General features: G+C 39.7%; 1 protein-coding gene across 1 annotated transcript in view; it reads right to left on the bottom strand.

Moving 5' to 3' along the window:
* Positions 1–9,977: 9,977 nt before the first annotated feature.
* c3b.2 (complement component c3b, tandem duplicate 2) overlaps positions 9,978–14,781 on the bottom strand; it is a 29,134-nt gene continuing 24,330 nt past the window's right edge. Inside the window, exons 33-44 of the mRNA XM_017458845.3 lie at positions 14,507–14,662; positions 14,285–14,344; positions 14,088–14,178; positions 13,205–13,256; positions 13,031–13,118; positions 12,529–12,618; positions 12,329–12,434; positions 12,155–12,244; positions 11,314–11,391; positions 11,148–11,228; positions 10,899–11,046; positions 9,978–10,292 (exon numbers count right to left, since the gene is read on the bottom strand). Coding sequence (XP_017314334.1) covers positions 10,154–10,292; positions 10,899–11,046; positions 11,148–11,228; positions 11,314–11,391; positions 12,155–12,244; positions 12,329–12,434; positions 12,529–12,618; positions 13,031–13,118; positions 13,205–13,256; positions 14,088–14,178; positions 14,285–14,344; positions 14,507–14,662 — 1,179 coding nt within the window. The 3' untranslated portion in view covers positions 9,978–10,153. The remainder of the gene's footprint in view (positions 10,293–10,898; positions 11,047–11,147; positions 11,229–11,313; positions 11,392–12,154; positions 12,245–12,328; positions 12,435–12,528; positions 12,619–13,030; positions 13,119–13,204; positions 13,257–14,087; positions 14,179–14,284; positions 14,345–14,506; positions 14,663–14,781) is intronic.

The following is a 14,781-nucleotide window of genomic DNA, read 5'->3' as shown; positions in this document are numbered from 1 at the left end:
ATGCTGGTAAAGTTGAGTATGTAGTTTGCTTACATGTGATTTTGAATGTTTGAGTCCAATCAGGAAAATTAGCTGTTTGCTAGCATGTTGTAGACTTGTGGGATGTTGAGACAAAAATACTACACAAGTCCCAAGTCCTTGAGGATAAGTATTAAAAAAACGAACAAACCAAAAAAAACTTGAACCCTCAGTATTAATTTGATTATTTTATAAAAAATAAAATAATAAATAAAAGAAAATACCCCCCGGCTTTTAAAATGTCTAAAACATATACAAAGTACAGAATGTAGATTTATGTGTGCTAGCTAGGAGCTGTGTTAGATATCAGCTACTAGCTAACAACTAGGAATTAGCATGTTATTGCAACTAGCAGCAATCTTTCTCCATGTCCTTTTTGGGACTGAGGGAATTTTTTCTCTCTCTCAATATTACTGAAAATTTCTGAGAAAATTTGTTACTTGGTCATTTGCCAATGTCTTTGACAAAAAAAAGAAGAGCAACTAGCCACAGCGCTGGAATTTTACATATAACTAAGTTAGCATTAGTACATAAAAGTTAGCACTAGTACCTAAAAGCATAGTTCTACGCTTTTAGGTACATTTCTAATGTAAACATTATTGAGGACGATGCAGCCGAACATGCAGTATAGCAAATGCACCAGATGAAGACGAAGGACAAAACACCAATAAATTTATAAATAGGATATATGATGCATTCCAAATTTAGCGTAGACCCAGAGTCAGCAGGTGTCTCACACACTTATCTCATCAATCTCACAGGGAAAAACAAACAGATAAAGAATGGTGGTGCTTTCCTGTGTTTTTTTTTCTTCTCCCCCGATCCTCTTATCTGTTCTCTAAAGGTTAAGACAAAAGCCCCCCTTCAATCTTCATCTCTTTGTCTCTGTTGTTCCATTACGGAGTTGTAACTTCGAGATAAGACGTTAGGAAGAGCCACTGTAGTGGTCGTGTTACAACAATGACATCTGAAGCTTTAAAGGTGTGAGTGTGAGAGAGGGAAAGATGGGATTAGTGTTTTCCGTGCGATTGTCCTGTGTATGACGGAGCAAATGTGCGGAGAACGGCTGACACTGGTAAGTCTGAGGGGAAATGTGATTGTGTATGTGTGTGTGTGTGTGTGTATGGAACTACACCCAGGTGCCAGATGTGACAGGAAGTGGAAACACACACTCAAGCTATATTTAGATTCTACAGACTCGACTAAGCAGTGTCACAGGGCATCTTAATGGCATTCCTCTGTGTGTGTGTGTGTGTGTGTGTGTGTGTGTGTGTGTGTGTGTGTGTACTATATGTTTGTACATTATGAGTCGAACTAACTGGAAAGAGCGAACAGGAATTTCCCATTCCTATACTCAGTGTTGTTTTATACAACTTAGCTGGTTTTATGACTCAAGTGTTGAACATTAACACGTTTTTGTGCTAGTCAGGAATTTGTTCTATGACACACGGGGTTAGTCAAAGTAAACTACCATGTGTCTAGCCATTGCTAACTACACGGTGGTAATTTAAAAAAAAAAAAAAAAAAAAAAAAAAGGCGTAGCCGCAGAGTAAAACATTGAAGGCAGTGAGTAAATTCTATTTGGATGCCCTAGACAAAAGTAACTTGAGCCCATGACTTCTTATGCTGTGCTGTGGGAACATCATACTTAATACTGTACGTGGCCTCCGGTTAATAATTTACCAGCTTACAGTCTGTTCACATTTTATGAATTCACTTAAGGTGACGATGACTCATGGTATACTTCAGTGTGTATGTGTATGGATCATTCCAAGATTTGAAATATAATAGTTTCAGTGTTTATCAACCTCCACTTGGTTCATATATTTCTATTCTCAGTGTGTTGTGTTGTGTGCTACTCTTTTCCAAATTCCGCCACCTGCTGCACTACACACAACGACTAAGGACATGGTCTGGTTGTTAGTAGGAAGTATTTTTTAACTAGGCATATTTAATAGCTTGAATAAATGCTAGACGGGAATACGAAGAACTGAGCAAGAATGTTAGCATGTTAATGAATGTGGCTTTTCTTTCTCCCGCATTCCTGCCCGGATGAAAATAAAACCTACTTCAACCTTTACACAGCAGTAACCTAGCAACCAGAGGCGATTCTAGGGACTACAGGATCCCCAAGATTATGGTTTATATTATGCTTTTATATGATGCAGTTATTTAAACCATTATTACATCACATGGGCTATAAAACAATACCATTGGTAAAAGCTTGTCTTTTATACTTTGTGTACTTTATACTTTAAAAGACCAGACTATTTTGCACGAGATGACAACTTCAACCAAAAAAAGCTAACTATTCCATTAGTTACAATTATGTGCTCCAATGGTAAGTTTTTCTATTCATTATGAAAAGCATGACAATTCAAAATAAAAGCCCTACATGTTAGCTTGATGGCGCCACATTTAGGGGGGTTCCTGGTATAGTGCTGTACATTACTCATTGGAGGGACTTACAAAACCTTACAAAACTCAGGGCCCCAAGCAGTTTCCTGTAGCTATGCCTCAGCTACCAGCTGACTGGCAGCTTTTGTTTGAACCCACGCAATTTTTCAAGTGATCAAAAATATTGAAACATGTGACTGATCAGTGTTTCTTGCTGGCCAGGTGTGCCCTGTTAAATTGGTTGTTTAAATAATTAATAGCTCTGAATGTCTACTGTTGGTTTGAGTGTAGGTTTCTATTGTGAAGACAGTATTTGTTGTTAAAAAGGATAAACCAACATGAAGAGCAGAGAGCTGTCTATGGGAGAAAAGCAAGCCATTTTGAAGCTGAGAAAAAAAAAAAACCTAAATCAACCAGAGTCATTGCACAAACATTGGGCATAGCCAATACAGCAACTTGGTATGTCTTGAAAAAGAAAGACATGGAACAGGTTGGCCAAGGAAAACAACAGCAGTTGATGACAGAAACAGTGTGAGAGCTGTGAAGAAAAACCCAAAAACAATAGTTAGTGACATCACCAACAATCTCCAGAGGGCAGGGGTGAAGGTATCACAATCCACTGTTCACAGAAGACTTGCAGAAATATAGAGGCTGTACCACAAGATGCAAACCAATCACGAGAAATGCCAGATTGCAGTTCGCAAAGAAATACAGAGATGAGCCACAAAAGTTATGGAACCAAGATGAACCTCTACCAAAGTGATGGAACGGCCAAAGTGTGGAGAAAGAAAGGATCTGCTCATGATCCAAAACATACGAGGTCATCTGTAAAACATGGTGGAGGTAGCGTCATGGCTTGGGCTTGCATGGCTGCTTCTGGAACATTCTCAGTAATCTGTATTGATGATTTTAGACTGGCCAAATCACTCACCAGACCTTAACCCAATTGAGCAGCATTTCACCTCCTGAAGGGCTTGGAGAAGCAACAGAAAAGAAACCAACAGGTTGGTGTCAGTGAGTCACAGGCTTGATGCAGTTATTAAAAGCAAGGGATATACAACCAGATATTAAGTGATATTTACTTTAATTTACTTCAAAACTTATCTCTGTTCCTATACATTTGCTCACCTAAAAATTGGGTGGTCCGATATAAAAGGGTTTATGTTGTTTAGCACATCTAGATGTAAACACCAGGAAATAAAAGCTGAAATCCTAAACTCTCATCTCATATCCATCTTTTGATCTCAGACCAAAATGTCTTTGGTGTACAGCACAAACTAATGAATTGGCCTTGATGTGCCAATAGTTTCAGAAGGGAACTAAACTACAAACTAAACGTTTCTTGTTACCTTGTTTGAGTTGTAATAAATTCATTCATGTATTACATTTCACGGTGCATTACAGAATGACGTTACAAGATGAATGATCCAGTGCCCCAGAGAAACTTAAACATACAGACACCCACTACACTACAAATGTAGTGAAGTAAAAAGATTTTGAGACATGCCCCAACGCCTTTAAACCCAAAATGCCTTTTAGGTTAGAAAAAGGAGAGATTAGCGTAATTAGCAAAGCGCTGCTGAACAGGAGCATTGTCATGTCACTTAGCTGCAGGGTCTTACATGTAGAGAGAGAGAGAGAGAGAGAGAGAGAGAGAGAGAGAGAGAGAGAGAGAGAGAGAGAGTGGGTGTGTGTGTCTTAGCTGGAGGTTAAATGAGGTCATTATTATTTGAGCCAAATCCTTAAGGATGATGGGCGGGGGGTGGGACTGCATTGTTCCTGAAGGAGTGTGAGGTGTTAGGGGTGTGTGTGATGTCATGTTTTTATATCTTTGTGGGGACAAAGGACACAAATATCCAGCAGTTTTGACCTCATGAGGACATTTAGCTGGTCCCCACAAGGAAAACTTCAATGGAAGGTACTCACAAGCCTAGGAAGACAAATGTGTGTGTGTGTGTGTGTGTGTGTGTGTGTGTGTGTGTGTGTGTGTGATGCCTCACAAGCACAGTGCAATGACATCATTCTCAGCGAGTTGAAAACCCTTCATTACTCACTCCATTAATGGCAGTTTAAATATTCGACAGCAGTGGCACACACAAACACACGTTCACAATGACCTCCTGACCTTCCCAAACACACTCACACTCACACACACTCACACGCACATGCACACACAAACACACCTGCACAGGTGGAAAGAACACACTCATTTGAAGTGCACTTCAGTGGAAACTCCCTGCTGCGATAATGGATCAAAAGCCACTCTGCACACCCTAAAGCTGTAGAAAAGTCAAACACACACACACACACACACACACTTAATAACTGTTGTATATGGCATGTTGTGTAAGCAGTGTGTTGTGGACCTCAGATTCTTTTGGAAACACAAAGACGTTGTGCGATTGAGTAATATGCATGTGCATGTGTGTGTGTGTGTGTGTGTGTGTGTGTGTGTGTGTGTGGATAGGTATACGTGCAATGGGACAATTGCGTGGCAGAGTGAGAGAAATGTGTTAGTATGATAATGTGAGAGGAATAAATGGGATATGATTGCAGATGTGGGTTGTTCTCTCTCTCTCTGTATGTATGTGTGTGTGTGTGTGTGTGTGTGTGTGTGCGCAGGTGGATGTGGGTGCTGGCAAGCACAACAGGAACGCTGCCAAATTAAGTGGAAAAAGCTTGCAGCGGCTCTTCAATCGACTGGAAAAGAGTACCCCCACACCCCCACCCACACTGACACAGACACACACACACACCCACACACACACACACATAGAGACATACACAGCCCAATTGTTTTGTGCGTTTCTGACATTGGCAATGTCAAACTTGTCGTAACATAAGCTTATCTTAAAATAAAGTGGTCAGAGATGCAGTGTGCGAGTGTGAGCCAGTTTCTAGTTCTTTGTGGGCGAGCAAATGTCCTTAGAATGATAGAAATACATTTTTAAAAAATGACATTGTGGTGTTACTGCTGAAAAGTGAAAAGATGAGAACCTGGTTTATTAAATTCTTTGTAAATTTTAAGCTCATATTAACTGAAAGATAGAGAGAGAGAGTGTGTGTGTTCAATATAAAGCTCGCTCTACCATCTAATATTGATTTTTTTAAAACTGATATTACTGTACATTTGAAGAACGGTATGTGCATACATATATTTTTATAATGCAAGCATCTTATCGTATAAAAACAATGGTTTGCTTTTAAAATCACGCTCCATTTCGATCTTATTCAGGAAGATTCATGATGCCATTGTTTCTCATTTCCTCTCCATGTTATGGCTGAGTATTGAAGACCAAGGTCTCTCTCTCTCTCTCTCACACACACACACACCTCCACATGGTAATAAAAAAAAGTGTGTGAAAACAGTGTGTACAGTACTTCTCACTGCACTGTAGCTGGACTAATGTTCACTAGTGATGGGAATTACGGCTCTTCTTACTGAATCATATCATTTGAGTCAGCTAAACAAGAAGCCCTGACATCTTTTACAAGAGATTGTTCATTCATTTATTAATTCATCTTCAGTAGCCACTGTCAGGGTCTCTGTGGATCCAGAGCCTATCTCACGCGAATAATGAGAATAGAGTGATGACGTGGATGACGTGTTTTTGTAGGCCAACCCGGAAGTTAGCATCACCATGGTTCCCTCGACGAAAATAGCTAATAGGATTTTACCTTTGGCTTTTAGATTATTGCACAAAATACACTCTGTGACCAACAAAAGATTAGGATTCTTACACGTTTTGGTCATCAAGATAGCCTTCACAAAGGAACACAACTTTGATGAATTTTGAAGCCTAAACACAGTGACAGAAGTAAAAAAGCTAAAGTTAGGCTTTAAACGAACTACACCAAGGTCGCATGACTTCAACGTCACCAACACAAAGCTTCCGACAACTCTTTCAATCTTTATTTAAAAAACACTACAACTGGAAAATACTATAAAATTGATAAACCTAAAAGTTGGAACGTTCGAGTTGGAATAGTTCGCAAGAGCGCGAGTAGAAACACAACGAGGCTGTAGAGTAGTACAGGATTACTGATGTATTTTATGTCATCAAATAAAATGGGAAAATATCTTGAGCTTGTGTTAACCACAGACCTTATTTCTGGCATTTAACCCGTTCCTTAAAAAAAACCTCATTGATTTCTGGACAATGGAAAAGGAAGTGCTAAAATGCTAACTCCGGGTGTTACTAGGAGTTGTTCCTGCAGCACTCTATAACATACTGGATGGGACAATAGTCCATCACAAGACATCATGCACACACTCACTCACACCTAGGAGTCCACCTGCTGGCATGTTTTCGTGAGTCGGGAAGAAACCGGAGAACCTGGAGGAAACCCACTCCAGACAACTCGAATAACCCAATTTCCGGATCGATCCGGTTGTTTCATAAAATCTTATTCTACCTTCGATTTAACTAAACAACACTACTTTGCATCGCATTGTATAAAATCTATTTAAATAATTGCTAAATAAGAACGGCACTACAAATGTGCAGTAAGCTTCCCTGCACTCATGTTGTTATACTGCTGTGAACGTGCTTAATTATGAAGATTTATTTCTCTATTTATCGTGATAAGTGATTAAATTCCCTAATACACTGATTACACACAAGACATCTTAAACAAACAGGAGTGTAACTTGATTAAATTACACACACAAAAATGGCTTGAATATGCGAGTCGGTTCTCAACGTACACCTAAAAGAGTCGATTCAAAGAGCCGACTCGCAAATATAATTTTTTTTTTGTAGATCTAAGCAATGCTGTTGCTCTTATGTAATTGAATTAAATACTACTAGTATTGTGTGTAGACGTATTGTGTGTAGTCAAGTTTATTAGGGAAGGTGATCAGAAAAATGTGGCTTAAATTTGCGAGTCGATTCTCAACGACTCGTTCGTGAACGGCTCATCAGTAGTTCGAACACTAATTCAATTGGATTTTTCCGCCTTCTAACAAAACCCTGTACAGGTGCTGTGGCGAGACTGTTCACGTGTAAGTATCAGTCTTTTATTTTATTGCTCTATAAGTGACAAAACTTATAGTTGGTGTTGTTTAGTGTTTTAAAAACCACTTCTAATAAATCTAGCTAAATTTCGTTGGCATGATAAGTAAATATCAGCTAACTTGGCTAGCTAGCTCGTGTCGAGCCAATTTTCTTTAGCTAATCGAGGCTAGTTATTCAGTGAAGTAATTAAGTTACACAAACTTGTATCTAAACTGTATTTACAAGTATTAGTGCGGTGTGTTTTCTTATTTCAATTTTAAAACAACAACCAAAAATTATATTAATGCATAATTAATTTACTTGGCTGGCCATTTCTCTCTACAAACGCTAACTAAGCTCATATTTATCCGAAGAAAGCAGGAAACTCGCCTGTTGTAGTAATAATAATAATAAAAAAAATTCTGAAGGAAAATAATAATAATAATGATAATAATAAACAAAAAAATCAGTTTAATTGAAAAATATTTCAAAAATCGCTAAATATTCTAGTGAAGGTTTAGCTAATTATCATTAGCTAAAAGCAAGGTGACCTTGAAATTGACAGGAAAAAATAGATTTTTAAAAAAAGCAGTATAATTTTTTTTTTAAAGTATAAATGCTAAACTGTACTTACAAGTGTACTTCTACATCGTTGCCATATGTGTACTCATACGATTGTAAGACTTTGGGTTTGTTAAGCCATTAAATTAAGAAATATTGTCCAGCTAGTCAAGTTGGCTAGCCATTTTTAAAAAAAAAAAATAGCTAAAATGAGCTAGTTGGGCTTAATTGTGCTCGGCAACTCTTACACTCGCTTTACAAGGTTTTGTATTTCTTTATTTTACATTTTCAAACATTAACGACATTAAAAGCTGGTTAAGCATTCCACACTAGCTGCAATAGCTACATTAGCTTGCTAGACTGAAGGTAAGTTAATGAGTAAGGTGACTCTTAAGTCATATTTGGGGTGGGGGGGGGGGGGGGGGTGAAACTAAAAAATATTAAAAATAAAATATGCTGGAATGTATTTTTGACAGCTTGGTGTGGATTATTGTTTGTTAAAGAGTGGCACATCATATCGTTTTAAAATTGTGGAATGCCTGCAAAACAAGTGAGTTCCTGTTATCACTCTTGTTACAGCAGCTATAAAAGTTAGTAACACAAAGACATGTGTGTTCAGTAGTGTGTGCTGTAATATGTATATCATTATTAGTAAGAACACAAACCACATTAATCTCGAGTTATTTCTAAGTTCAAATCAGACTAAAAGTTCCACAAAGGTACCAATGTGAGAGGAAACGTTTATGTCAAATAGATTTTGACTAAAGCTCTCCCTCTACTGGCCATCTCAGGAAACTACAACATGAAACCCTGGCTTTTAGTACATCGCGATATCCGTCTACAGAGTCACAATTTTTGCTATATTAATATTTTAACTTGTATAGCATGATGCTATGCGTGTAATTCCTGATATGGGTATGTTTTCTCCTAAGGAATTTTATAATTATTTAACATTTATGGAGGGAGTCTACAGTGTCAGCGATTTGGAACAGTCAGAGGTAAAGTTGTAGCTTTACATAACTTTGCGTTTCTCGGAAGCTGTGTTTTAAAAAAAAAAAACTTCAGGTGAAAATGAGAGAACGGCTGGATATAGGTGCGATAACAAGGGCTAACTGAAATCGCGGACGCTTCACGACATGAAACGCAAGTATACGTGGACTCGAAAGTATGATCTGTTCTTTAATTGTAATCTTTTGCAAATTGTGGTTGTGTAGGAGGAATAAAACACTTTTATTGGACATGCTGTTACAGTAACTCCGCTTCATCACACCCTCCCATAATTGATTATATTCCTTTAACAGCATGCCCCCAAGTGTTTTATTCCTTACTGTTATTCTGAAGTATGCGTCTAAAAAATTCCACATGATCTGTGAAAAAACACTACAGTAAAAAAAAAAAAACAACGTAGAATTTTCTTATAAATGATATCCTCATTTTAATTATATCCAAGTCATTTAGGGTGGATTTTTGCCTTCAACATGCTTTGCTTTGATGTGGTTTTTAAACCTGTTTTCTTTCTAAATGCTTGTGTGTCACGCGTTCAACATCATAGATCACCGGCTGAAAGGTCACATGACCGTCTTCTCTGCCAGTTTTTTCCCCTCTTCTTTTCTAAATGATGGCAAACAGCTCATGTGTTAAATATAATTAGCCTGGTAGCTAGCAGAACCATTAGATGTTAAATAATTCTAGCTGGCCCGTGTGATACAGGAAGTTTCAAACCGGCCCTTGTGGAAACGTGGCGCGTTACTAAAAAAGCTCCAGCGGTAGAAGCATTCCTTCTCTTGACCCAGGACGAGTAGGGCAGCGGATCCAAGATGGCCGTTCATCACAAATAGATCCAGGGAAGACACCGAGTCTGGGTTGTGTTCTAAATCAACCTGGCTAATGTCAACACACTGGCCACGAGTAAACACCGCACCCTCACTAATCTTTAACCTGTTTGAAGAACAGAATAGAACTAATGTCTTTGATTTCGAGTCGGACGGAACGGTCAGACAAAGATCACAGTTAACCTAAAGCTTTATTTAGATCTGTGTGCCTTTTTGTATTGGAAATGTTTCACTATGATATACAATTTATGATATACTTTATGATATACAACATATCCTGCATTTCAATATATCAATATTTATGTATGTGTAGGCAGTGAACACAGACAACCCCGTGTGTGGTGTTTCTCAGGTTTGGCAGCCGGTGTCCCGCAATTCTGCTGTAAATTTCTCCAGCTCAGTGCATGTGTTTAGCGTAGCAGCATTACACTCGGTTGATGACGGCCAGCGCTCCACCCACGTCTCCTTCCCCAGAGTGTATGTATACCTGTAGATAAGAAAGAGAAGTGTTCATGTGTGTGCTGGCTCAGATACTCAATGCAAAAAAAAACAAACCCCAGCCATTATAAAACAATTAAGAAGGCAAAGAGCAGTCCTGTATGGACTTTATAGATGTATTATAATCAAAGTACCCCCTCTGCTGGAAATCTGAGTGAAATGCAGTGTTACAGATCGCACAAATACACATAGGTACAACTTGAGCCGCCAACAGAAGGCCAGAAAGTGTGTTTAGAAAGTGATTGCGAAATAGAAACATAGTGTACAGTGAGTGGTACAGCAAGTGGAACAAAATTACACACTATCCCCCCCACCCCAAAAAACATTTTTCCCCTTCGACACCTTCATTACATCATCGTGTGTCATATCTTTTGTTATCTACTCCTCATTCCCGCCAGAATTTGTAATGATGGGTTTTGCACATACAGTATTGTGCCAGGTCAGACCGGTTTTCTGTCTGTGAGGGGTAAGGAGGTGTAAGGAGATGTTGAGCAGATGCGAGGGGGATGAAAACAGCCTCCGCTTGGAGCACTAGGCCCAGTCCTGTGTGTATCTTTGTTTCTATGAAGATACAGGAGATTGTGTTTAACGTTACCCGTTCTTGTCACTGCCTGCTTGCCAAACGTCAGAGGGTGGCCCGATGATGATGTAGTCCTGCCCTTCAAGTAGATTAAGCCCCGCCCTGCAGCCAGCGTGTGAGAGAAACACTCGCGTGTCCTTTTCCTTTACACCGAACTCGGAGCCTGTGCACATACAGACACGTTATTTAAGGTAACATTCCAAAGGCAACACTGTGTTACAGACATCATCTTGACGTTTACATGTTTTGAGAGGAAAAACGCACCTTCTTTTATGACCTGCAGGATTTCCACCTCATATCTGTCATATTGGCTCGCACTGACGCTTGACACTCTGACCTTGTATGCTGGAAAACAGAGTGCGCAAATGAGCAACAATGAATACTAGTTCGTTGGAGCTCAGATGGCAGAATTGCAATCTGTAATGGTTACCGTGGTGGATTCCGCTGCAAGCAGCCTTCCTCCTTGCTGCATGTGTCTGAGCAGCTGTCTTCATCACGCAGCAATCACCTGCACAAAATTTGGTTGAACTGGTCACAACACAACCTGTCCTCGCTGACTTGTCCTCACAACTTTATCCCACGACCCCCGCAGTGTCCACTTGCAAGACTTAAACGTGGAATGCAAAAAAAATTATCTAGGACATGAAGTTCTGGCGGGGGGGAGGGGTAGGGGGATACGGACGCCTACCTTCTGTCTGGCCAACAATTATCCAGTATGTAAATAATAATAATAATAACTTTCATGCCTATAACACTGACTATATCTAATCCTGTTAATCTGTAGAGTAATGAATGTAAGGAGGAACCTCTCTAGTTGTGTATAAGGAGCTGTTTTAAGAGGGTCTTTGACTCTAGAATTGAAGTGGAGTGGTTGTTCCTGCCAAGGTCAACTGTTTCACAAATCCGCTTTAATAGGAACCTGAGTCACAGTTGCAGATTTCGTCTTTGCCGGTATGAATGCAGGCTTAACCTGCTAGGGTCACTTACTGTAAAACACACTCCACTGGTCCCTGGTGGGTGACCAATCTTTATTCTACTGGTAGTACTGGATTAGTGCGATATATCAACTGGCTCAGGAGAACTATAACCGTATGAACTAATATGTAGAACATTAATGTTTATTGTGGTCAGGGGGGAAAAAAAGAAGCACATCATCGTCCCTTATTCCTATTGGTAGTCACCAAACTGCTTTAGTTCACACTTGCATAAAATTAAACTTCACTCAACTGTAATACCTACAGTCGGCAAACATCTGTATGTCTATATCTCACCCTGTGTGCAGCGGCAAATGTTGTCTTTGCAGATCTGACTGAGCTGCTCTTTGTCCTCTGGTGGAGTGTAGAACCTGCTGCAACGTTTATCTGAAAACACCCACACAGTCAGAAGGGAATTAAACATCCACAGAAATGCGGAAAGATGTGTAAATGTTCGCTGGTGTGTGTTACCTGTGTTGTAATACTGGTATACAGTGACTGTAGACGGTTGCAGGAGGCTCACTTTAAACTTTTGGTTCAGCCTGAATGAGATGACGTCTGCCTCTTTGTTGGACACCTGAACGCAGGTAACGTGTACACGGAGTATGTTATTAAGGCAGTGTTTTACTAAACGGAGACGAGCCTCAGCAGCATATAGCCCTCCATGTTACCTTGAACAGATGAATGATGAGAGATCCTCGATCGCTCAGATTATCTACAACTTGGAAATTGTTAATGTAGCGATCCACAGAGTTAGTCAGCTGTGGATCAAAGAGCACGCAAAACAATTTCACTTAAATAGCAGTAGATTGAGCTTTTAATTAAAGTTACAAGCAAATTTCTATTTAAAGCAGTTCAAAGAACACATTGAGATCAACTGATAAAAACTACCGAAGCATTTCTGAGATCTTTGTTATCTGGCTAGTTTTAGGACTCGCACTGTGACAAAATGTAATGAGATATATATATATATATATATATATATATATATATATATATATATATATATATACACTATTTATTATGCTGATTAATTTGCAAGCGTATACGCTTTCTTAAACGTCTTAAAACGATCATCTTCCGTCTTCATTCATTATATACCTTGTCTGAATCGCGCATTAATTATCTATTCTGCAGTGCATGATATGGCACTCAGCCGGTTTAGTTTCTCACCAGCTGGAGGTCCGAGGTTTCTGGTTCAAAGCCGGTAGGCAGACTGATGTCAAGAACTGCCATGCGCACTTGACGCTGTGTCAGAGCTCTGATGGGACAAACAGTTCAATGTTAACATGAATACTGCAGTGCTCACATGCACATAGATGATGCATTTACACATTGATGGCTTACCTCACATTGATGCCTAGTTTGTACACCTTCTCTACTTCTGCTGGAGGCTTCTCTATGATATATAGAGAAAGTTGAGGACAGTGAGGATAAATACTTTACCTCAAATCTACAGAGGTCTCCAGCCTTTATTCCGAAGACCTATAGTATGAACCGTTTCCCTCGAGTCTGCAGTGGGCTCCAGCCTTTATCCCGAAGACCTACAGTATGAACCGTTTCCCTCGAGCCTGCAGTGGGCTCCAGCCTTTTTCCCCGAAGACCTACAATATGAACCCTTTCCCTCGAGTCTGCAGTGGGCTCCAGCTTTATCCCGAAGACCTACAATATGAACCGTTTCCCTCGACTCTGCAGTGATCTCCAGCTTTTATCCTGAAGACCTACAAAGTTCATTGACCCCTATACTGGAGAACTGAAGTCGGGGAATGGATTGGTTGTGGACACCAGGTCTGAAGTGATCAAGAAGTATTCCCTTGGAAGTCTATATTGCCTATAAAACCTTTTAATGGAGTTTTCACCAACCCTTAGGGAATCTAGAGTGGTCAATATACAAACTTTATTTCCAACTCTGAGACCAACTACCATCTACACTCTTGATCCAGTTTCTTACTGCCGTCATATAACATTATTATTATTATTATTATTATTATTATTATTATCATCATAATTTTTTGTATTAGTCTCCCTGACTAGTTTTGTCCATTAAATGATAGATGGTAACTTAAAAAAAAAAAAGGCTAGCATTGCCTTTTTTGGCATTGGAGTCAGCAAGGAGTGCATGACTAAACTTATCCAAGTTAGTATTCTGGTCATTCATTTGTTGACCTCAAGATGCAGTACTGGGCTGGATGTAGAAATTCAGCGGTAGGATAATAGGGAAAAGACATACCATTGCTTTCCGAAATGGAAACGTTTAAATCAAAGCCATTACAGGAGCTCTTCTCATGCTCATCAGGCAACGCATTGTAAACTGTTACCACCTGTAGTGAAATGAGAGAACGAAAGAAACATCAAACCTGCCCTAATGTGGCTGATAATTGGGTACTTGGGATTCAGGTATGTTGGGTGTGTGTTTGCAGTTTTTACCTCCAGGATTCCTTGGCCATTTCCTGAGGCAAGCACTGTAAAGTCCTGATCTAGAGGGACCTGTGTAACATTATCAATTGGGGAAATAACAGGAAGTGAAAATTACATGAAGAACAGACAGTGAAAAGGACAACCAAACATGATGAAAAATGGAATGGCAAAAAAAAAAAAAAAAGGGCGCAAGAATGAGCACAATGGAAAGGCAAGTTTAGTGTGACAGACCCGAGAGGAACGTGCCACATGAGCCAGATGACGGGTGAAGGCCCAGCGTATATCCGAGCGACCGGGAACACCGAGGTCCACCCGCAGGCTCATGTCAGACGGAGGGGGTTTTTTGACCAGGTACTCCGACAGAGCCTGCAGTACCACCATGGTGGACTAAGAGAGAAAGAGGAGGATTCAGCATCTTGCGCAGGATACCATGCAAGGCTTGGTTCATTTATAGCACTCCAACATCACTAACAGAATGTATCAGTTATATACAATTGTAATAGAAG

This window comes from Ictalurus punctatus, chromosome 27 (genome assembly GCF_001660625.3).
Source record: "Ictalurus punctatus breed USDA103 chromosome 27, Coco_2.0, whole genome shotgun sequence".
Taxonomy (NCBI): Eukaryota; Metazoa; Chordata; class Actinopteri; order Siluriformes; family Ictaluridae; genus Ictalurus; species Ictalurus punctatus.
This window is presented reverse-complemented; position numbering and strand designations above follow the sequence as displayed.